General features: G+C 46.7%; 1 protein-coding gene across 1 annotated transcript in view; it reads left to right on the forward strand.

Annotated features, from left to right (window-relative positions):
- Nucleotides 1-2,359: 2,359 nt before the first annotated feature.
- mrpl4 (mitochondrial ribosomal protein L4) overlaps nucleotides 2,360-25,058 on the forward strand; it is a 38,232-nt gene continuing 15,533 nt past the window's right edge. The window contains exons 1-6 of the mRNA XM_038814703.1: nucleotides 2,360-2,545; nucleotides 11,939-12,020; nucleotides 15,198-15,363; nucleotides 21,851-21,902; nucleotides 22,342-22,459; nucleotides 24,168-24,274. Coding sequence (XP_038670631.1) covers nucleotides 2,495-2,545; nucleotides 11,939-12,020; nucleotides 15,198-15,363; nucleotides 21,851-21,902; nucleotides 22,342-22,459; nucleotides 24,168-24,274 — 576 coding nt within the window. The 5' untranslated portion in view covers nucleotides 2,360-2,494. The remainder of the gene's footprint in view (nucleotides 2,546-11,938; nucleotides 12,021-15,197; nucleotides 15,364-21,850; nucleotides 21,903-22,341; nucleotides 22,460-24,167; nucleotides 24,275-25,058) is intronic.

The following is a 25,058-nucleotide window of genomic DNA, read 5'->3' on the forward strand; positions in this document are numbered from 1 at the left end:
GGATTTAGGGGGTGGCAAAGGGTGGGCATCAGTAAATTGAGGGACCTGTTTATTGGCGGGAGGTTTGTGTGCCTGGGGGAACTGGAAGATAAATTTGGGCTCCCCCAAGGGAACATGTTCAGATACTTGCAGGTAAAGATGTTTGCTAGGCGAGAGGTAGAGGAGTTCCCTTTGCTGCCCTCGCGGGGGGCAATGGACAGAGTGCTTTCGGGGGTGTGGGTCGGAGAGGGGACGGTGTCTGACATTTATAAGGGAATGCAGGAGGTGGAGGAGGCGTCAGTGGAGGAGCTGAAGGCTAAATGGGAGGTTGAACTTGGGGAGCAGATAGAGGACGGGACTTGGGCGGATGCCTTAGAGTCAACTCTTCCTCTTCATGTGCGAGGCTTAGTCTCATCCAATTCAAGGTGCTGCACCGGGCCCACATGTCCGGGACTAGGATGAGTAGGTTCTTTGGGGGGGGAGGATAGTTGCACCAGGTGTTCGGGGAGTCCAGCGAATCATGCCCATACGTTCTGGGTATGCCCGGCACTGGAAGAATTCTGGAAGGGGTTGGCGGGGACGGTGTCAAGGGTGGTTGGATCCAGGGTCAAACCAGGGTGGGGGACTCGCGATTTTTGGAGTGGCGGTGGAGCTGGGAGTGCAGGAGGTGAAAGAGGCGTCCTGGCCTTTGCGTCCCTAGTAGCCCGGCGGAGGATCTTGCTGCAGTGGAAGTGAGGAAGGAGTTGCGCTCCGAAAGCTCGTGTTTGAAACAAACCTGTTGGACTTTAACCTGGTGTTGTAAGACTTCTTACTAGGATAGGCAACAGCATCTCCTCCACAATAGTCCTCAACACCGGGGCCCCGCAAGGATGTGTGCTCCGTCCTCTACTGTACTCCCAATACACACATGACTGTGTGGCAAGATTTAACTCCAACTCAATCTATAAGGTTGCGGATGATAGACTGTGGTGGGCCATATCTCAAACAACGACGAATCAGACTACAGGAGGGAGATAAATCACTTGGTTGCATGGTGTACCGAAAACAACCTCTTTCTAAATGTTGGAAAGACCAAGGAACTGATCATCGACTTCAGAAAGCGTAGCACAACACACACTCCCGTCTGCATCAATGGCTCCGAAGTGGAGCTGGTCGATAGCTTTAAGTTCTTGGGGTCACCATCACCAACAGTCTGTCCTGGTCCACTCACGTTGATGCAACAGTCAAGAAAGCCCAACAACGTCTCTACTTCCTACGGAAGCTAAAGAAATTTGGCACGTCTGCATCGACTCTCACAAATGTCTACAGATGTGCGATAGAGAGCATCTTATCTGGCTGCATCACAGCCTGGTATGGCAACTGCTCAGCCCAAGATCGCAAGAAACTGCAGAGTGTGGTGAATTCAGCCCAACGCATCACACAATCATATTGATTCTGTATACACCTCCCGCTGCCTCAGGAAGGCAGACAGCATTATCAGAGACCCCTCCTACCCAGGCATTGCCTTCTTCCAGATCCTTCCATCAGACAGAAGTCTTAAGACCTGCACATCCAGACATAGGAACAGCTTCCTCCCCACAGCTACAAGACTCCTCAACGACTCCCCCCTCGGACTGATCTGTTCCCTGTAAGAACACTATTCACGACGTCCTATGCTGCTCTTGCTCATGTTTTTGCTTCGTTTGGCCCCTTGTTCCTCACTGTAACCACTGTTTGCCGATGTAACCATCTGTCAATGTTCTCTGGTGATTATTCTTATTGTCTACTATGTACGCACTGTGTAGGTTCACTTGGCCGCAGAAAAATACTTTTCACTGTACTTTGGTAAGTGACAATAAATCAAATCAAATGTTTAACCAACTTATTGGAATTCTTTGAGCAACTAACCTGTGCTGTGGATAAAGGGGAACCAGTTAATGTACTGTACTTAGATTTCCAGAATGTTGCACATCAAAGGTTACTGGAATAGGGTGGAGGTGTGGGTTTAAGCTCGTTCCAAGGGCGGGTGCAGGCTCGATGGGCCAAATAGCCTCCTTCTACACTGTAAATTCTATGATTTTCTGAGATGTTTTTCTCCATCTCTCCTGGCAGATGCTACCCTGAACCTACTAAGCGTTTTCAAATGTTAGCTGCAATGTTTTTTTCTTCACGGTGGTAGATTTTAACCACAGCATTAGCTGCCCCGCTCTGCGCCTTCCATCAGCTGCTGCCAACCGCCCGCCAAGATAAGGGGCGCGTGCGCTGACTGTAACCGCCGCCCTTGCTCGAGCGGTGTGACGTAAGCGTTGCCCACTAGCAAGATGGCGGCTGCGGCTTCAGCGTTTGCCAGCGTCCGTCCATTTGCCAGCATGGGACTTCTCCCAGTCAATCTCGCGATGCTTCCTCCCCCCCCCCCCCCCGTTTGTTGGACGGTGGAAGCAGGTTTGGGTGCGAAGAGGTCGGCTTGGGAGCGGCGTTATGGAGCAGACATTCAGCCATTGAGGAAGAGGGGGTTTTGACAGACGCACTTCTCGGGATGATGATCGTTCGGGTTACCCGCTTTTGTTGCAGGGATTTACGGAAAAGGGTAAGCGCCGGTCCTGACCCCAACGTGTCTGAGTTCAGCATCGTAAGAAGCACGTCCCAAATAATTGTTATTTTTTACAAATGGAATTTCGTCCAATTATCCTACTCGGTTTGCTTGGCTATTTTGCACGAAGTCGAATAAATGAACACTACCCAGGTCCCGTGCAGTTATGCCACAAATAGGGTTACCTTTCGTCCCCTCAATTTACTACCAAGGTTGAATGATGTGTAACTGTGGCCTGTTGAAACGTGAGAAGTACACACAGACACAAACACGTTTAGTTACACAAAATTGTTTTTTGAGAAAATATCGATGCACTTACGGGCACCTGTTATTTTTTTGTTACAGGTGGATTAAGAATAGGTATTTTGTATAAAATATCGCTGCTGTGTGGCAACATGAATGAACTTGTCCGTTGCCCAGTTTATGATATCACAGCAACAGTGCATATATACAAAGACTGGGAAGAATGTGCAGACTCCGCACAGACAGTGACCCAAGATGGGAATCGAACCTAGGCCCCTAGAGCTTTGAAGCAACTGTGCTACCGCACTGCCCCACTCCCCCTTGGCAGCTCTACTCTCTCTCTCTCTCTCTTAGCTTCTCCAGACTGGCGAACCCTTCCTCCAAATACAGATCCCTCAGTTTACCAACACCACATTCCTTCACCTTTTGTATACACTATCCATCCCTCCCTGGCTCAAACCCATGATTCTCGCACAGTGGCGTTAACACCGACATGCCATCCACCCTAAAATGCCTCCTAACCTGATTCCACATCTTCACCGTGGACAGCACCACCGGGATCCTTGAATACCTACTCGGTGCCATTAGCAACACTTGTCGTCACCATAGCCCTTAAACTGGACGGACCCCGTACAAGATTCCTGCTTGATCCTAACCCACTCTACCCTTTCTTCCCACCATCGCCGCACCTTTTCCACATTCGCTGCCCAGTAATACTGAAGTAGTTTTGGCAGTGTTAACCCTCCCTACTGCCTCTACCTCTGTAGCAGGGTCCTCCTCACCCGTGGCATCTTCCCCGCCCATACGAAGCTCAAAATAATTGTGTCCAATTTCCAAACAAAGCGCCTTTGGTATAAAGATTGGGTGTGCCTGTAAAATAAACCAGAACCTTGGCAGAATATTAATTTTTACCACTTGGACCCTTCCCGCCGAAGTCAACTGCAGGGTATCCCATCTCTTAAGACCCCCCCGGCCTCCACCAGCTTCGTTACAGTCCAGTTATGGAGTCCCGTCCATTCCCTTGCTGCTACCTGAACCCCAAATACATGAACCTATCACTCGCCCTAAATGGCATCCTTCTGAATTAGCTTGCTGTGCCAGCTCATTCACCGGGATAACCTCGCTTTTCCCTGCGTTCAGTTTGTACCCCGAGAACTCTCCAAGCCTCACCAACAAAGCCCTGATCCTTCCCATACTTTCCAGCGGATCCAAAACATATCCATCGGCATAGAGTGACACCCGATGCTCCCTCTGTCCCCTCCTAATCACCTGCCACTCTGCCGACCCCTGAAGAGCCATCACCAACGGCTCTATGGCCAGCGCAATAACAACAACGACAGGGGGCACCCCTGCCTCATACCCCTGTGTAAATCAAAGGTTTGTGAGCTCATATTATTCATCCTCACACTGTCCCTTGGTGCCACATATAGCAACCTCGCCCATGCCACAAATCTCGGCCCATACCTTCCCAGAACCTTGAACAAGTTCCGCCCCTCCACGCGGTCGAAGGTCTTCTCCGCGTCCATGGACACCATTTCCTCCGGTACCAAAGCTCCCGACAGATTCATAACTACATTCAACAACCTTCTTATATTACTTGTGAGCTGCCTGCCTTTCATGGAGCCTGTTTGACCCTCTGCAACCACAACCGGGGACACCATCTTCGTTCCTCCCTGCCAACAATATAGCCAATACTTTTACATTCGAGTTCAACAGTGATATGGGTCTATACGACCCACATTCCACTAGGTCCTTCCCCTTTTCCAGGATTAACATAATCACTGCCTGCGTCATTGTCTCTGGCAGCTCCCCCTTCTCCAGCGCTTCATTAATCACCCCCGTGATGGCGCCAAGTCTGTCGCAAACTCCTTTTACCCCTGATACTATCCAGCACCTCCCTCAGCCCCAGGGGCTCGTCCAATGCCTGCCTCTTTGCTTCCTCCACTTGGGGAAACTCCAGCTGTTCATAAAACCGCTCCATGTTCCCCTCCTCTACTCCCGGGTCCCCCTCGCATAGTCCCTGGTAATACCCCAAATGCCTTATTTATCTTCCCGGCTCCGACGCGTATTCCCAGCTCCAGTCCGTAACCTCAATATTTCCCTGAACGCAGCCTGGCTCCCAGCTGGGGTGCCAGCATGAGGCTCGCCTTCTCCCCATACTCTTATTGCACCCTTGTTCCCCTACGTAATTGCCTTACCACCCTCCCCATTGTCAGTTTGTCAAATTGCCCCTGCAAATTTCTCCTCGCCAATCCTTTCATGGTGGGTGCCCTTTAATATTCCCTGTTCACCTCCACTATTTCCCTCATTAGGTGATCCCATTCCTCCCTCCTTTCGCTATCCGCACGAGCCTTAAATAAGATCATTTTCCCTGAACCACCAGCTTCAACGCTTCCCAAAGAATGGCCACCGATGCCTCCCCATTCTGATTCAACTCCAAATACTCCTTTTTTAAAAATAAACATTTTATTGTGGTATTTTTCGTATTATAACAACACAACAAACAATGTACATGAAACTATAAACATAGTGCAAAAGCGTCTCCCTCCCTTACAGGTCCCACCTTTATTAACCCCCGACTCTAAGCTAAACTAATGCCCCCCCCCCCTTTTGCTGACGATTAATTTACCACGAAGAAGTTGACTAACGGCTGACACCTCCGGGTGAACCCTAACAGTGACCCTCTCAAGACGAACTTGATTTTCTCCAAACAGAGAAAGCTAGCCATGTCCGATAGCCAGGCCTACGACTTCGGGGGCTTTGAGTCCCTCAAAGCTAATAGTATCCGTCTCCGGGCTACCAGGGAAGCAAAGGCCAGAACGACTGCCTCTTTCTCCTCCTGAATTCCCGGGTCTTCCGACACCCTGAAAATCGCCACCTCTGAAATCAGCGCCACCCTTGCACCGTGGACATGACATCTGCAAACCTCTGCCAAAATCCCCTAAGCTTCGTACATGCCCAGAACATGTGGACATGGTTCACTGGTCCTCCCGCACATTTTGCGCACCTGTCTTCCCACCAACAAATCTGCTCAACAGGGCCACTGTCATGTGAGCCCCGTGAACGACCTTAAATTGTATCAGGCTGAGCCAGGCACATGTTGCGGACACGTTGACTCAGACCACCCCTATCTCTCCTCCAAGCTCCTCCTCCCACTTGCACTTCAGCTCCTCGGTCTGCGTCTCCTCTGACCCCATAAGTTCCTTGTAGATATCCGAGACGCTCCCTTCCCCTACTCATCCTCTGGAAACTACCCTGTCCTGAATCCCCCTTAGCGGTAGGAGCGGGAAGGTTGACACCTGTTTACGTAGGAAGTCCCGCACCTGCAGATACATGAATTTGTTTCCCCTCGCCAACCCAAACTTCTCCTCCAGCGCCCTCATACTCTGAAAGCTCCCCTCTATAAACATATCCCCCATCCTCTCAATCCCTGCTCTCCGCCATATCCGGAACCCCCCATCGATACTTCCCGGGGCAAACCAGTGATTATTACAGATTGGGGTCCAGACCGATGCTCCCTATGCTCCCACATGTCTCCTCCATTGGCCCCAGACTCTCGGGGCCGCCACCACCACGGGGCTGGTGGAGTACCGTGCCGTGCATTGAAAATGTTTGCCTTAGTGTTCCTGGATTCTGTGCTTTTTAAGAAACACAAACATTTCGACCCCTAAACAGAGTGTCAGTTTCCACAAGTATGCTGATGCTATTCTGCTCTATCTCAGCACCACCTCTATTGATCCCTGTACTGGCTCGGAATTGTCACGCTGCCTGTTTGAAATCCAGTACTGGCGTAGCAGAAATTTCATCATCATAGAATCCCTACAGTACAGAAACAGGCCATTTGGCCCATCGAGTCTGCATCAAACCTTTGAAAGACAACCATACCTAGATCCTATCTCTCACCTGGGAACCTCACCCCGAGAGGCAATTTGGTAGGTCCAAACCTGCACATCTTTGGACTGTGGGAGGAAACCCACGCAGACACGGGGAGAAAGTGCAAACTTCACACAGACAGGCACTCAAGGTGGGAATCGAACCCTGGTCCCTGGCACGTGAGGCAGCAGTACTAACCACTGCACCACCGTGCTGCCCCTTCATCTAAGTATTGGTAAGGCCGCTGCATTTGTATTCCCTCTACGCCAGCTTTGATAATGGTCCTTTGAAGCAGCTTGAGATTTTTTTTACTGTGTTAAAGATGCTATATAAATGTAAGTTATATGCATTGCAAATTACAGGGGAACTAGTTTCCCAAACCTCTTGGAAATACATTCACTCCGCTAAAGGTCCCTTTCACAACACCAGTTGATAGATAGATAGAGAAATACAGCACAGAACAGGCCCTTCGGCCCACGATGTTGCGCCGAACTTTTGTCCTAGGTTAATCATAGAATTTTGGACAATTTGTCATGGCCAATCCACCCAACCTGCACATCTTTGGACTGTGGGAGGAAACCGGAGCACCCGGAGGAAACCCACGCAGTCACGGGGAGGATGTGCAGACTCCACACAGACAGTGACCCAAGTCGAAATCGAACTTGGGACCCTGGAGCTGTGAAGCAATTGTGCTATCCACAATGCTACCGTGCTGCCCTTAAGAAGTTAACCTACACTCCCTTATTCTACCCTAATCCAAGTACCTATCCAATAGCCGTTTGAAGGTCCATAAATTTTCCGACTCAACTACTACCACAGGCAGTGCATTCCATGCCCCCACTACTCTCTGGGTAAAGAACCTACCTCTGACATCCCCTCTATATCTTCCACCATTTATCTTAAATTTATGTCCCCTTGTAATGGTGTGTTCCACCCGGGGAAAAAGTCTCTGACTATCTACTCTATCTATTCCCCTGATCATCTTATAAACCTCTATCAAGTCGCCCCTCATCCTTCTCCGTTCCAATGAGAAAAGGCCCAGCACCCTCAATCTTTCCTCGTATGACCTACTCTCCATTCCAGGCAACATCCTGGTAAATCTCCTCTGCACCTTTTCCAAAGCTTCCACATCCTTCCTAAAATGAGGTGACCAGAACTGCACACAGTACTCCAAATGTGGCCTGACCAAGGTTTTGTACAGCTGCATCATCACCTCACGGCTCTTAAATTCAATCCCTCTGCTAATGAACGCTAGCACACCATAGGCCTTCTTCACAGCTCTATCCACTTGAGTGGCAACTTTCAAAGAACAATGAACATAGACCCCAAGATCTCTCTGCTCCTCCACATTGCCAAGAACCCTACCATTAACCCTGTATTCCGCATTCAGATTTGTCCTTCCAAAATGGACAACCTCACACTTGTCAGGGTTAAACTCCATCTGCCACTTCTCAGCCCAGCTCTGCATTCTATCTATGTCTCTTTGAAGCCGACAACAGCCCTCCTCACTATCCACAACTCCACCAATCTTCGTATCATCTGCAAATTTACTGACCCACCCTTCAACTCCCTCATCCAAGTCGTTAATGAAAATCACAAACAGCAGAGGACCCAGAACTGATCCCTGCGGTACGCCACTGATAACTGGGCTCCAGGCTGAATATTTGCCATCCACCACAACTCTCTGTCTTCTATCGGTTAGCCAGTTTGTTATCCAACTGGCCAAATTTCCCACTATCCCATGCCTCCTTACTTTCTGCATAAGCCTACCATGGGGAACCTTATCAAATGCCTTACTAAAATCCATGTACACTACATCCACTGCTTTACCTTCATCCACATGCTTGGTCACCTCCTCAAAGAATTCAATAAGACTTGTAAGGCAAGACCTACCCCTCACAAATCCGTGCTGACTATCCCTAATCAAGCAATGCCTTTCCAGATGCTCAGAAATCCTATCCCTCAGTACCCTTTCTATTACTTTGCCTACCACCGAAGTAAGACTAACTGGTCTGTAATTCCCAGGGTTATCCCTATTCCCTTTTTGAACAGGGGCACGACATTCGCCACTCTCCAATCCTCTGGTACCACCCCTGTTGACAGCGAGGACGAAAAGACCATTGCCAACGGCTCTGCAATTTCATTTCTTGCTTCCCATAGAATCCTTGGATATATCCCGTCAGGCCCGGGGGACTTGTCTATCCTCAAGTTTTTCAAAACACGCAACACATCTTCCTTCCTGACAAGTATCTCCTCAAGCTTATCAGTCTGCTTCACGCTGTCCTCTCCAACAATATGGCCCCTCTCATTTGTAAATACTGAAGAAAAATACTTGTTCAAGACCTCTCCTATCTCTTCAGACTCAATACACAATCTCCCGCTACTGTCCTTAATCGGACCTACTCTCACTCTAGTCATTCCCATATTTCTCACGTATGTGTAAAAGGCCTTGGGGTTTTCCTTGATCCTACCCGCCAAAGATTTTTCATGCCCTCTCTTAGCTCTCCTAATCCCTTTCTTCAGTTCCCTCCTGGCTATCTTGTATCCCTCCAGCGCCCTGTCTGAACCTTGTTTCTTCAGCCTTACATAAGTCTCCTTCTTCCTCTTAACAAGACATTCAACCTCTCTTGTCAACCATGGTTCCCTCACTCGACCATCTCTTCCCTGCCTGACAGGGACATACATATCAAAGACACGCAGTACCTGATTCTTGAACAAGTTCCACATTTCACTTGTGTCCTTCCCTGACAGCCTATGTTCCCAACTTCTGCACTTCAATTCTTGTCTGACAGCATTGTATTTACCCTTCCCCCAATTATAAACCTTGCCCTGTTGCTCGCACCTATCCCTCTCCATTACTAAAGTGAAAGTCACAGAATTGTGGTCACTACCTCCAAAATGCTCCCCCACTAACAAATCTATCACCTGCCCTGGTTCATTACCAAGTACTAAATCCAATATGGCCTCCCCTCTGGTCGGACAATCTACATACTGTGTTAGAAAAGCTTCCTGGACACACTGCACAAACACTACCCCATCCAAACTATTTGATCTAAAGAGTTTCCACTCAATGTTTGGGAAGTTGAAGTCGCCCATGACTACTACCCTGTGACTTCTGCACCTTTCCAGAATCTGTTTCCCAATCTGTTCCTCCACATCTCTGCTGCTATTGGGGGGCCTATAGAACACTCCCAACAAGGTGACTGCTCCTTTCCTATTTCTAACTTCAACCCATATTACCTCAGTAGGCAGATCCCCCTCGAACTGTCTTTCTGCAGCTGTTATACTATCTCTAATTAACAATGCCACCCCCCCACCTCTTTTACCATCCTCCCTAATCTTGTTGAAACATCTATAACCAGGGACCTCCAACAACCATTTCTGCCCCTCTTCTATCCAAGTTTCCGTGATGGCCACCACATCGTAGTCCCAAGTACCGATCCATGCATTAAGTTCACCCACCTTATTCCTGATGCTTCTTGCATTAAAGTATACACACTTCAACCCATCTCCTTGCCCGCAAGTACTCTCCTTTGTCATTGTTACCTTCCCCACTGCATCACTACGTGCTTTGGCGTCCTGACTATCGTCTACCTTAGTTGCTGGACTACAGATCCGGTTCCCATTCCCCTGCCAAATTAGTTTAAACCCTCCCGAAGAGTACTAGAAAACCTCCCCCCCCCAGGATATTGGTGCCCCTCTGGTTCAGATGCAACCCGTCCTGCTTGTACAGGTCCCACCTTCCCCAGAATGCGCTCCAATTATCCAAATACCTGAAGCCCTCCCTCCTACACCATTCCTGCAGCCACGTGTTCAACTGCACTCTCTCCCTATTCCTAGCCTCGCTATCACGTGGCACCGGCAACAAACCAGAGATGACAACTCTGTCTGTCCTGGCCCTTAACTTCCAGCCTAACTCCCTAAACTTGTTTATTACCTCCACACCCTTTTTCCTACCTACATCGTTGGTACCAATGTGCACCACGACTTCTGGCTGCTCACCCTCCCCCTTCAGGATCCTGAAGACACGATCAGAGACATCCCTGGCCCTGGCACCCGGGAGGCAACATACCTTTCGGGAGTCTCGCTCGCGACCACAGAATCTCCTATCTATTCCCCTAACCATTGAATCTCCTATTACTATTGCTTTTCTATGCTCCCCCCTTCCCTTCTGAGCCCCAGAGCCAGACTCAGTGCCAGAGACCTGGCCGCTGGGGCCTTCCCCCGGTAGGTCATCCCCCCCCAACAGCATCCAAAACGGTATACTTGTTTTGAAGGGGAATGGCCACGAGGGATCCCTGCACTGTCTGCCTGTTAGTTTTCTTTCCCCTGACTGTAACCCAGCTACTCTTGTCCAGTACCTTTGGTGTGGCTACCTCCCTGTAACTCTTCTCTATGACCCCCTCTGCCTCCCGGATGATCCGAAGTTCATCCAGCTCCAGTACCTTAACACGGTCTCTGAGGAGCTGGAGTTGGGTGCACTTCCCGCAGGTATAGTCAGCGGGGACACCGGTGGTATCCCTCACCACCCACATCCTACAGGAGGAGCATGCAACTGCCCTAGCCTCCATCCCCTCTTACTTTACAGAATTAGCTGCCCCGTGGACCAACTGGACCTCCGCCCTCCGACTCTACTTCCAGTCAGCTGTACTCTAAACTCCTGGCTCCCTTCACGCTCTTTGATAAATATAGGAAATTAAATGAAAGGAGAACCTTACTCCCTCCTCACCTAACTCCCTCAGTCACCAAACTCTCACTAGCACTCAAATGCCACAAGCTCAGCACTCAGTGCAAACAAAGTCTGCACTGTATCTAGCCCCTATTTATACTGTGACTCTAGCTTCTAAAAGTACTGATTTGAAAAGTTTTTGATGGTCAAGTCAAGAGCATTTAGATTTCAACATCATTTCTTGTTATTCTACTTGAAAATTAGTTGATTTCCAGTTGTACTATTCAGACAGATTTTAAAATAAATTAGTATCGTTCTTTTACGTTGTCTTTGTCCAACAATTAAAACAGGCAATGCACTTATTCTGTATGACTTCACTATGTCCTTTGCTTCTTTCTGCACTTTAGCTTTAGATGGAAGTTTACGGAATGCAACTGTTGAAAGCTTGCTTCTGAAAATAAATTTTATTTATCTTGTGTCTTATAAGAGTAACAGAACGTCCAAATGAATAAGTACAGAGTTAAGTGTGCTAGAGCCCTGTGGGACAATATTTTAGTGTGCTCTCATTATTTGAATTAAAATGCTTTCTTTTCCTTCTGAAATAGTTTGTGTCAACTCTCTCTGGAGGAAATGAGCTGCCATCCAATCTCCATCTTCAAGCCAGCTTCATTGAGATAGAGAAAAAAGGTATGCTATTCAGCATTGTTCTGGTTACTGAAGCGCCTAAACACAGGACCCCCATCCCACCCCTCAGTTTGTATGAATAGTTTGTTATTTGATTCTTCTTTTATTCAGTTGGTAAGATGAATGCTGAAACATACAAACAAGTAACAGGAGTAGTGGAATGGCACAGCATCCATCTATCCCACTAATTTGATACAATGCATTAATGCATTATCACACGGCCTCCTTTGGAGTAATCCTCTGCTAAAGCAGTGTTTTTCAAACTTTATTTCCGAGGTCCCATTTTTGCCAACCGGTTGACCTTTGCTACCCATGTCACCCGAACTTTACAACCCACCATTTTTGCTTATCTTTTAATGCGGCAGGTAAGCCTGCTTGGTCCTCACGATCTCACTTGCTTTGTCGTTCAATGTTACATTTCTGTATGTGTTCATAAGAGGTCCTGCAGCTCACACCAGCACTGCTTTGTCCTGCCATGGACTTTCCTGCAAAGCGCTCTCCAGAAGATTTAGTTGTGTGATCCTGGTCTGTTTGTGTCTCTCTTCACACAGACCTGTTGCTTGCTTGCTGACGGCTACAAAACGGAGGAAGCTCTCCTCAGTAATTTTGCGCCCAGAGCGCGTGATGTCAGTGTACCAGGCATGTGACCTGCTCTCTGTCACCACTTCTGGCGGCAAGACTCCATTGATTTAAAAAAAAAGTCTGCTCCTGAGACATAAGGAGGAAATGGCCTGCGCACCGCTACATCCAGCTGAGGGGGCATGCTTGCGCGGGATGGTTGGCATTCTTGATAGCCAGCCTTGGCCAGCATTTTAAAAGCTTGTCTTGGCCATCGGCCACTTCTTCCTGTGATCAGGAATTCCGCAACAGATCGCTCTGCGACCTCCTGACACCCGCCCTCGACTCACCCGTGGGTCGCGACCCTGAATTTTAAAATTACTGTGCTAAAGGAATTAGACTCTATTCTGCTACATGTTATTAATAGCCTATAGTTTTGACTAGTTTATCCTAGTGTGATAAAATTATTAGCTGGCACTAAGGCCTCAGCATCTCAAAATTATCTTTTGCTGTGTACAATTTAAATTATAGCTGTTGTTTTAGATTAAGCAATAAGTGTGTAAAAACAGTTATCATCCATAGCTAACAGATGGTTCCAAAGATTCACAAACCTCAGAGAAAATATTCTTCTCATCTCATGGAAGACTCCACAATTCTAAACTGTCCCTCCTAGTTCTAGTCTCTCCCCTGAGGAAACATCCTTTCGGCATTCACGCTGTCGAGCCCCCTCGGGATCTTTATTTGTTTCAATAAGATCACCTCTCGATCTCCTAAAGTCTATGGATACAGGCCCAGCCTATCCAATCTTTCCTTGTAGATATTCCCCCCCCCCCCATTCTCAGGAATTAGTTGAGTGAACCTTCTCTGAAACGTGCTAGAAGATGGTGACGAATCTTCCAAAGAGAGCAATGGAGGCATGGTCATTGAATATTATTAAGGCAGAGGTAGATAGATTCTTGTCTAACAAGAGAGCCAAAGGTTATCTCGGGGGGGGGGGGGGGTTAGGCAGACAGAATGTGGAGTTGAGGTCGCAATGCGATCAGCCATGATCTTAATTGAATAGCAGAGCAGACTCAAGGGTCAAATGGCCTCCTCCTACTCATTTGTATCTTCATATGTTAGTTCATGTCGAAAACAAACAGGCATACTGAAAGCATGTTTATCAATATCCTAGGGTTACCATTGACCAGAAAGTTAACTGGACCAGCCATATGAGTACTGTGGCTACAAGAGAAGGTCAGCAGCTGGAAATTCTGAGGTGCTTAGCTCACCTCCCGACTCCCAAAGCCTGTTCACCAGCTCCTAGGCATGTCGAGGGTGTGATGGGATACGTTCCCTTGCCTGGATGAGTGTAGTTCCAAAGCACTCAAGAAACTTGAAACCATGGAGGCCAAACCTTGATTGGCATCCCATTCACCACATTAAACACTCTCTCTCTACACCAGTGCTGCCCAGTTGTAGCAGTATTTACCATTAATGAGATACACTGTAGAAACTCGCCAAGGCTCCATTGACAGCATCTTCATTGCCTGTGACCTTGATTACCTTAAGGGAGGTGGTGGCATAGTGTTATTGTCACTGGACTTGTAATGCAAAGACCCAGGGTAATGCTCCGGGAACCTGGGCTCGAATCCCACCACAGCAGATGGTGAAAGTTGAATTCAGTAAAAGTCTAAAGGTGACCATGAGACCATTGTTGATTTTTGTAACAACCCATTTGGTTCACTAATGTCCCTTTAGAGAAGGAAATCTACCAGCCTTTGCTGGTCAGGCCTACTGCGGACGACAGATCCACAGCAATGTGGTCTATAGTTCAAGGGCAATTAAAGATTTGGCAATGCCCACAACCCATTAATTAATAAAAAAATAAGAGGACATTGGCATCAGATACATGGAAACACCATCACTTATCAACTTCAAGCCACGCACCATCCAAACTTGCCACTATATCACCTCCCTGTTCCTTCACCAAACATCCTTCCTGACAGCACTCTTGGTGTACACATACCATATGCTCACCACCACCTTCTCAAGGGCAATTAGGGATGCAAAATAAATGCTGAGTTTCCCAGCAACATCCATGTCCCCCAAATAAATACATTTAAAAATGGTGATAGAAGGTTAGTAATAAAATGCCCAATAAAGTAGGCTACTTGAAGAGAAAAACTATCAAAACCAAGAGCCTGACTATTGTTTGAGGGGATTTTAATTTCAGTCGCTGCACCCAGGATTGTAAGGCCTATTGCCAGCTTTATTTACATTTGGCACATTGTGTTCAGATTGGGGTACAGTGAACTTCTAAATTTACAAGTTTTCCTGGACTTGAAGCAATAATAATAATAAATAATAATTGCTTATTGTCACAAGTAGGCTTCAATGAAGCTACTGTGAAAAGCCCCTAGTCTCCACATTCCGGCGCCTGTTCGGGGAGGCCGTACGGGAATTGAACCCACGCTGCTGCCTTGTTCTGCATTACAAGCCAGCTGTTTAGCCCACTGCGCTAAACCAGCCTCTTAATATAATCTTCTCATAGCATTGTTTTAGTTGGTAATATACTTATTTACATGTTAGATCAATTTTTTTTATTATGGTAGCATTCATAATCTGGTTAATATATTTCAGGACTGCCCCCAGTTGAATCTGGATTGCCTGTTTTGAGAAAGTGTGAGATAGCAGTTCCTTCACATCTGAAACCCAGGCAGGCTTGGCTAGAATCTTTGCGGGGCTACACGGATGACAAACTAGGTATCATTGATTTGCATCCTGATGTTTTTGCAGTACCTCCAAGGTAATGTATTTGCTACACTTTAAGAACTGAAACATTATTTAATTTGTTAATTTAAGGTTGTCTTCATGTTCTTCCATTACCTTTCCTGACTGCCTGAAAAGAAAATACTAATTGTCATTATATTAGTTTGGCACTGTATAACTAGCTTGTTTCCCTATGTATTTGTACAAATTATATTATGTATTTGTACAAAAAAATGGAAAAGCAAGTGGCGATATAAGTTTACTGAATATAATATATTTCTTCCAATGTAGTGCTAAGTTCATAGACCCTGTTCAAGATATAGTTTAATATACTAACTGGTGGATCATCTGTAGCACTGTTGATAAGAAGTAGAGAAAAAGCTGTTTTACATTATGTAAGGTATATTATAAGGACAAGTGATTTATAGCAACTAAATTATTGAAATGTGTTATAAGTATGAAGCACTTTTACTATGATAGCAATATTGCAGACAGCATTTTGAGCACTGAACATGTACTCACAAGACCAGGGCTTTTGCAACATGGAGCCAGGAGGAAGAAGCAAACATTTGGGTTGGGTCATTGGAGAAGTTGCAGCCTGGTGGCACACAGCCACCTTGGGAAGGGGAAAAGAGGCTTAGTAGTCTGAGAAGCAGTTGGTCAACAGGCTTGATTTTAATAGACCTGAAACAGTGGTACTTTGGAGAGATGTACCACAGTCTGAAAAGTGAGATAGAAGAGGGTAAGTATAATGCATGGTAAGTTTAAGTATGATGGGTAGATAGTACAGAAATATGTTGCAAGAAGTAAGTATGGCATTTGCAAAAGGTGCATAATATACCATAAAATACACAAGGCTTTTACCATCCAATCAGCAAATCTCTCTTGGATTAAACATGGTGAGTTGGATAGTACGCTGCATCTCCATCCCTTTGGTAATTTTATAGCATCCAAGGAAAGATGAATTTAAAAGCAGCTTAAAATTACCAAAGGCTCTTGAAATGATAAGTTAATACTTTTCTATTTATATATTATAATCACTTAAAACTGAAAGGTCTGAAGGCGGATAAGTCACCTGGACCGGATGGTCTACACCCCAGGGTCCAAAAAGAGATAACTGAGGAAATTGTGGAGGCATTGGTGGTGATCTTTCAGGAAATACTGGAGGCAGGAAGGGTCCCAGAGGACTGGAAAGTGGCTAATGTAACACCACTGTTTAAGAAGGGAGGGAGGCAGGAGACGGGAAATTATAGACCAGTTAGCCTGACTTTGGTCATTGGTAAGATTTTAGAGTTTGTTATTAAAGATGAGATCGTGAAGTACTTGGAAGTGCATGATAAAATAGGGCTGAGTCAGCACGGCTTTGTCAAAGGGAGGTCATGTCTGACGAATCTGTTACAGTTCTTTGAGGAGGTAACAAGGAAGTTAGACAAAAGAGAACCAGTGGACGTGATTTATTTAGATTTCCAGAAGGCCTTTGACAAGCTGCCGCATAGGAGACTGTTAAATAAGTTAAGAGCCCATGGTGTTAAGGGTAAGATCCTGGCATGGAAAGAAATGAAATGAAAATCACTTATTGTCACGAGTAGGCTTCAATGAAGTTACTGTGAAAAGCCCCTAGTCGCCACATTCCGGCGCCTGTCCGGGGAGGCTGGTACGGGAATCGAACTATGCTGCTGGCCTGCTTGGTCTGCTTTAAAAGCCAGCGATTTAGCCCAGTGAGCTAAACCAGCCCCCGAGGATTGGCTGATTGGCAGAAGGCAGAGAGTGGGGTTAAAGGGGTCCTTTTCAGGATTGCAGCCGGTGACTAGTGGTGTTCCTCAGGGAGTTGTGCTGGGAACACAACCTTTTACAATATACATTCATGATCTGAAAGAAGGAATTGAAGGCACTGTTGCTAAGATTGCAGATGATACAAATATCTGTAGAGGGCTAGGTAGTATTGAGGAAGCAGGGGGGCTGCAGAAGATTTTGGACAAGCTAGGAGAGTGGGCAATGAAGTGGCAAATGAAATACAATGTGGAAAAGTGTGAGGTTATGTACTTTGGAAGGAGGAATTTAGGCATAGACTATTTTCTAAATGGGGAAATGCTTAGGAAATCAGAAGCACAAAGGGACTTGGGAGTCCTTGCTCACGATTCTCTTAAGGTAAGCGTGCAGGTACAGTCAGCAGTTAAGAAGGCAAATGCAATGTTAGCATTCATGTTAAGAGGGCTAGATTACAAGACCAGGGATGTACTTCTGAAGCTGTATAAGGCTCTGATCAGGCCCCATTTGGAGTATTGTGAGCAGTTTTGGGCCCCGTATCTAAGGAAGGATGTGCTGGCCTTGGAAAGTGTCCAGAGGGGGTTCACAAGAATGATCCCTGGAATTAAAAGCTTGTGTAACGAGGAACGGTTGAGGAGTCTGGGTTTGTACTAGTGGAGTTTAGAAGGATGGGGGGGGGTTCTTATTGAAACTTACAGGATACTGCGAAACCTGGATAGAGTGGACGTGGAGAGGATGTTTCCATTTGTAGGAAAAACTAGAAGCAGAGGACACCATCTCAGACTAAAGGGATGATCCTTTAAAACCGAGATGAGGAGGAATTTGTTCAGCCAGAGGGCGGTGAATCTGTGGAACTCTTTTCCGCAGAAAGCTGTGGAGGCCAAATCTCTGAGTGTCCTTTAAGACAGAGATAGATAGGTTCTTGATCAATAAGGGGATCAGGGGTTATTGGGAGAAGGCAGGAGAATGGGGATGAGAAAATATCGGCCATGATTGAATGGCGGAACAGGCACGATGGGCCGAGTGGCTTAATTCTGCTCCTATGTCTTATGGTCTTACAAAACATATAGTTCTCTTTGATCGAACTCATCCCACCACTTGCAACATTGTGAAATGCAAGGTTTACAAAAAGCTTAAATGTCTCTTTAAAATTACCATAATAAAATGTAATTTGCCATGGCAATATAAATTAAAAATTATATTTTTAGATACAAAGTATTTATTAAGGATTCTGTCGGAGGGGCTGACTTCAAGTGGCGGCCATGGAGTGAGTGGTCGCACACAGGAGGCTCTGGCTCAAAGGCATTGGTTTGAGCTCTTTTTACCCAAAAGAGGGGGGATTTTGACAGGAAAGTGTAGCTGAAGGTGTGGAGGAGAAGTTCCCCCCCCTGTGAGTGGCATGGCTGCTGGTTATCAGACCTGGCAGAAGAAGGGTAAAGGAACTGGAGGAGACCTGTGGCGCAATAGCAATTAGGAAGATGGCGGAGGGGGAAGGGTTGTCACAAGTTTGAAAACCCCAGATGGAGCAGTTGATGGCGTTTATTAGAGAAGAGCTCTGTCAGCAGCGAAAAAGATGCAGGGAGATCGGTTGACGGCCATCGAGGAAGCGGTAGCACCCCTGACAGGATCAATGGAGAGAGTCGAGAAGTGCCTGGAGGCACTGGGGTCGTGGATCCGGGAGATGGAAAAGGTGATGTCCGATCATAGCAATCGTGTGGTCGTGTTGGAGGCGGAGGTGGGGCTCCCTGGGGACCGTTGCAAGTCGCTATGGACAAAGGTAGAGGAGCAGGAGAACAGATCCAGAAGGCAGAACCTGTGTATCGTTGGCTTGCCAGAGGGTGTGGAAGGCACGAGTGCCACGAGAAATGTCTTAACGATGCTGGTGGCAGAGGGGGTGCTGGACATGGCCCCGGAGGTGGATAGGGCGCACACGTTCCTAAGGCAGAAGCCGAGAGCGGGGGAGCTGCCACAGGCGGTGATTGTGAGGCTCCAAAAGTTTGTGGAGAAGGAGAAGATCCTGCAGTGGGCCAGGGAAAAGCGGAACTGCAAATGGGAGGGGAACAGTGTCCGAATCTATCAGGACATTGGAGCAGACCTGGTGAAAAGGCATGTCTGGTTCAACAATGTCAAAGCAGTTCTGTACTGAAGGCAGATCCGGTTTGCAAAACTGTACCCAGCGAAATTGTGGTGACTTTTGAAGGCCGAGATTACTATTTTGAAATCCCAGAGGAAGCCAATGACTTCATCAGAGATCATAAACTGGGAGAGAACTGAATGCTGATGGGGATGGAGGAGCTGGAACAGTAGAGATTGGAAGATGTGGGTATTGTGGGGGCCAGAGGGTGGGAAGGCTTTTTCTCGGGTGGGGTGATTTTGCTGTTGTGATTGTTTGCTAAGAAGCAACAAGTTTGTAAGTGGGCAACTGCCCATGCTCCTCCTCCTCCTCCTCCTCCTCCCTCCCCCCCCCCCCCCCCCCCCCCCGCCCCCCGCCCCCCAGCTTGTGGTGTTTTCTTTTTGGAGGGGGTGACACATGGATTTGGATCCGTCTTAGTTCGTGTGGGGGAGAATAGGGCCCATGGGGAGCTGTTTGCACATCCCAAGGGTGGGGAAGGGTGGAGGGGCAGGTAGGAGGAGCCACCATGCTGGCAAATAATGCTGATGAACGGAAATGAGGTGGGGTGGTATGTGACATGGCAGTGTTGGAGAACGAGTGAGGTTATGGGTGGAGAAGGAGCCATCTTGGACTGGCCCGGTTCAGGGCGAAACTAAAGGAGACAGAATTGGAAGGGGAGGATGGCAGACAGTAGAGGGGAATGGAGGCGCAAGGTTTGTAACATGGAATGCACAGGGACTGAACGAGCCGGGGAAGAGGACTCAGGTCTTCGCGCACTTGAGCTTGAAGTCGGGGATGGTCTTTCTGTTGGAGACGCACCTCCGGGTGAAGGCTCAGGTTAGTTTGAGAAAGGGATGGGTGTGTCAGGTATTTCACTCAGGATTTGATTCAAAGTCACAAGAGGTGGCCATGCTGCTGACCAAAAGGACGGAGATTGTAGGGGCCAAGGAAGTGCGGGACCCGGGTGGGAGATATGTGATCGTGAGTGGGATGTTGGAGGGGACGCCGGTGGTGCGCGTGAACACTCGTGCTGAATTGGTACGGCGTGGGAATTTTGAAGGGGTTGCTGGGAACAATTCCAGACCTGGACATGCATCAGTTGATTATGGGGGGTGATTTTAATTGCGTACTGGAACCGATCGTGGATGGGTCGAGCCCTAAGTCAAAGGGAAGGTTGAGAATGGTGAAGAAGCTGGTGGGGTTTATGGAAAGAATGGGAATGGTGCATTCGTGGAGGTTTAGAAACCTGGGGGAGAGAGAGTACTCCTCCTCGCATATGTATATGGTATTCTCCAGAATTCACTTTTTCATAGTGAGCCGAGTGATGGTGGTGGGGGCAAAGTATGCGGGAATTGTGATCTCAGATCATGGTCCGCACTGGCTTGGCTCACGACAGGAGCAGAAGCCAGAATAGACGTTAGATTCAGGGCTTATGGCAGACAAGAGGTTCTGTGAGAAGGTATGGTCGGTGATCAGAGACTACGTGGAGTTGAATCAGAACCGGGAGGTATCGGCGGCCACAATTTGGGAGGTGTTAAAGGCGGTGGTTTGGGGGAGGTTATCTCATTCAAAGTGCACAGAGATAGGAGGAGGAGTGAGGAGTCTGGACGATATAGTCGAAGTGGACAGGAAATATTCGAGTGTCCCCACCACGGATGGATTGGTGGAGAGAAAGAGGTTGCATGGGCAGTTCGACAGGTTGATGACAGAGAAGGCAATGGGGCAGCTATGGAGAGCAAGGTGGGTGCATTATGAATATGGAGAGAGGACCAGAGATGCACTTCTGAGGACGTATAAGGCTCTGATCAGACACATTTGGAGTATTGTGAGCAGTTTTAGGCCCCGTATCTAAGGAAGGATGTGCTGGCCTTGGAAAGAGTCCAGAGGAGGTTCACAAGTATGATCTCTGGAATGAAGAGCTTGTCGTATGAGGAACGGTTGAGGACTCTGGATCTGTAAGCGGAGTTTAAAAGGATGAGGGGGGAGGGGGGGTGACCTTGTTGAAACTTACAGGATACTGCGAGGCCTGGATATAGTGGACGTGGAGAGGATGTTTCCACTTGTCGGAAAAACTAGAACCAGAGGGCACAAGCTCAAACTAAAGGGACGATCTTTTAAAACAGAGATAAATTTCTTCAGCCAGAGGGTGGTGAATCTGTGGAACCCTTTGCCGCAGAAGGATGTGGAGGCCAAATCATGAGTGTCTTTCAGATAGAGAAAGATAGGTTTTTTAATTTTGAGTATCCAATTCATTTTTTCCAACTAAGGGGCAATTTAGCGTGGCCAATCAACCTACCCTGCACCTCTTTGGGTTGTGAAATGAAAATCGCTTATTGTCACGAGTAGGCTTCAATGAAGTTACTGTGAAAAGCCCCTAGACGCCACATTCCGGCACCTGTTCGGGGAGGCTGTTACGGCTGTGGGGGCGCATGAGGCAAACACAAGGAGAATGTGCAAACTCCACATGGACAGTGACCCAGAGCTGGGATCGAACCTGGGACCTCGGCGCCGTGAGGCATCAGGGCTAACCCACTGCGCCACCGTGCTCACCCTGTCCTTATCATGTTGACCAGTATGATGTGTTTACAGTTATTACTTCAGAAAACAAATACAAATAATTCACTTCATTTTTATTTTTCAACAGAATTGATATTCTACATGAAGTTGCAATTTGGCAGAAAAATTTTAAAAGAATCGTAAGTCTATTTATTTTGCTTGTTTAAAATGCAGGATCTTAATTCACAACTAGGTTCATTCTCAAGTTCATAATCTATCCCCTTTAGCCTTCCGCCCCTTGAACTAATCTGTATATTAATACTATTTACTGCTCCTGCTTTATATCGACAGATACTCTTAAAAAAAATCTTTTAGTATTGAAAATTTACATTGATGCAGAAGCCGCAACCCTTCGGGGAGTGGTTCCAGATTTCTACTATCCTAAAGGAAATACCTTATTTGATCCGATCCAATCCTAACCAAAGTATAATTCTAAATACTTTGCTTGCATTCCCCAGAATTTAGAATCTAAGTTTAAGCAAACTGTCCTTCCAATTTAACACTGTAGCATAGATAAGGACTGCAAAAATACTGAGAGAAAGAAAATACTATTTCATTCAGTTCTTGTTAAATTTGTAGAGCCATGCCAAAGTGAAGACTCGAGCTGAAGTGAGAGGTGGAGGGAGGAAACCATGGAAACAGAAAGGAAGTGGCAGGGCACGCCATGGCAGCATCCGGTCACCAATATGGAGAGGAGGTAATCTAATGTTTAAAGCATTCATGTGGGACACCACAATCACAACTTTCTATTGGAAAAAAAAACCCTTCTACTGCTACCCTCTGCCTTCTGTGACCGAGCCAGTTCTGTACCCATCTTGCCACCTCACCTCTGATCCTGTGTAACGTAACCTTTTGTACCATGATGCACCTTGTCAAAGGCTTTACTGAAGTCCATGTAAACAATATCCACCGCCCTCCCCTCATCAATCATCTTCGTCACCTCCTCAAAAAATGTGATCAAGTTAGTGAGGCACGACTTCCCCTTCACAAAACCATGCTGTCTATCACGGATGAATCCATTTGTTTCCAAATGGGTGTAAATCCTGTCCCTGAGAATTCTCTCCAATAATTTACCGACGTGAGGCTCACCGGCCTATAGTTTCCTGGATTATCCATGCTATCTTTCTTAAACAGCAGTACCACATTAGCTCTTCTCCAGTCCTCTGGGATCTTGTCTGCAGATAATGAGGATACAAAGATGTTAATCAAGGCCCCAGCAATTTTCTTCCTTGCTTCCCTCTGTATTCTGGGGTAAATCCCATCCGATCCAGGAGACTTATCAACCTTAATGACATTTAAAACACCCAATACCTCCTTTTTGATGTCAACATGACCCAGAATATCCACACACCCTACCCAAGAATCATCTTCCATAAAGTCCTTTTCTTTAGTGGACACTGATCCAAAGAAATCATTTAGTACCTCGCCCATTCCTCTCTCTCTCCCCCCCCCCCCCCCCCCCCCCCCCCCAATTTGAAAACAGAACAGACACAAATACCACTTACCCCCTCAGATTGCAGTCCCGATTTCTCCCGCTCCGGGACACAGACACAAATACCACTTACCCCTTCAGATTGCAGTCCGTATTTCTACCGCTCAGCTCCGCTCCCGATGTAAAGGACTTGCCTGCCTTACCTGCGACTCACCAATCGGCTCTCTCCCTTGTAGTCACCTGCAGCAGGGCAAGGCCACTCCCTGGAAATTTGGGAGAGACAAATCGAGGGATAAAAAGCACCCCCTCTCACCAAATCTCAAATTCCCAGCTCCCAAACTCACTCTTCAATGTGTCTCACTCGGGATGTGTCTTCTCTGTCGCACTGGGAGTACAAACAGCTCACTGGGAGAGAGCTTCAAAATCCCCTTCTTAAATGACTCACACACCTGGTAACTTTAAAACAATAGCTATTGCCTTCTAATTAGGCTTTAGGTGATTGACAATTAACTGCCACTGAGTTATGTGAGTGGGTGGGGCGGTCCCTTAACCTACACAACGTCTAGATTAAACTACACTACTGAAACTTACCAATTCAATTCCCACCTAGCTTCAAATTTCCGGCTCCCGAACTGTCAGATAAACTTATTTTTATTGATTAGGGAAAGCCTAGTTCTGAAACATCCACTAATATGGATAGGTTAAAACGGAATCATAGGTATTTGCATACAACACAGTAGATGGTATTTGGATTTTTGCAGAACAATCCAGAACACATTCCATTGTCTCCCTATTCCCATTTCTCTACTTTTAATATTTATTCTGTTCACTTGGAAGTTGTGAGCAATCCTCATAGAACATAAATACATTAAAATTAATGCTTCTTTTAGCAAAATAATCGATGGAAATCAAGTTGGACAAAAATCTGGATGAAAAGATTGTCAAGCATCAAATAACTTGTTTTGTTTTATAGGTGGTGTTTCCCATGGTCCTCGAGGTCCAACTAGTTATTATTATATGTTGCCCATGAAAGTGCGCGTTATGGGTTTGAAAGTGGCACTCACTATGAAGTTTGCTCAGGTAAGGACTAGTCGCTACTCTTTCAAACTGATTTGTAAACTGTATAGCTACTTAATTTTACTTTTTGGCATCTTCAAATCAGATCTTTTTCAGCTGTGACCACTAGGTGGCATTAGTAGTCAAGGCAATTTTATTAATTAATACAGAAGCAAAATGGTACAAGTGCTAGTAATCCAAGATAAAAACAGAAAATGCTGGAAATACTCGTACGGTTAGGCAGAATCTGCGGAGAGAAGTAGGGTTAACATTTTAGTTCTGATGAAAAGTCATCATCATTAAGCCAGAATGTAAGCTGTTTCTCTCCGCAGGTAAGCATTTATTTTCATTTAATTATAATGTGGAAGCTACTAGGTGAAGTGCCTTTCAATAGTTAGTTTTTGTCAGTTCTTTACTCCACTATTCCAGATGAATTGAAGTGCTGTTACATAGGTTTTATGGCACAGAAACAAATCTGTTGCACCTGACAGCGAGAATGAAGGAAGAAACCAGAGCCACCCTTTACTTGCATACGAACATATGAATTAGGAGCAAGAGTTGACCCCTCGAGCCTGCTCCACCATTCAATAAGATCTGCACCTGCTGTAAGCTAGAAGGTTATGGCCCGGGTGCAGGAACCGGTATTAGAAAGGGCACCTGGGTGTCCTCGGACTGGCATGGACAAGATGTGCCGAATGGCCTCCTTCTGTGCTGTAACTTTTCTATGGTTTCTATGTTGATCCGATTGTAACCTCAACCCTACATTCCTGTCCTCCCCTCTTGTTAATCAAGAATCCATCAAGCTCTG

Source organism: Scyliorhinus canicula, chromosome 1, assembly GCF_902713615.1.
Source record: "Scyliorhinus canicula chromosome 1, sScyCan1.1, whole genome shotgun sequence".
Lineage (NCBI taxonomy): Eukaryota > Metazoa > Chordata > Chondrichthyes > Carcharhiniformes > Scyliorhinidae > Scyliorhinus > Scyliorhinus canicula.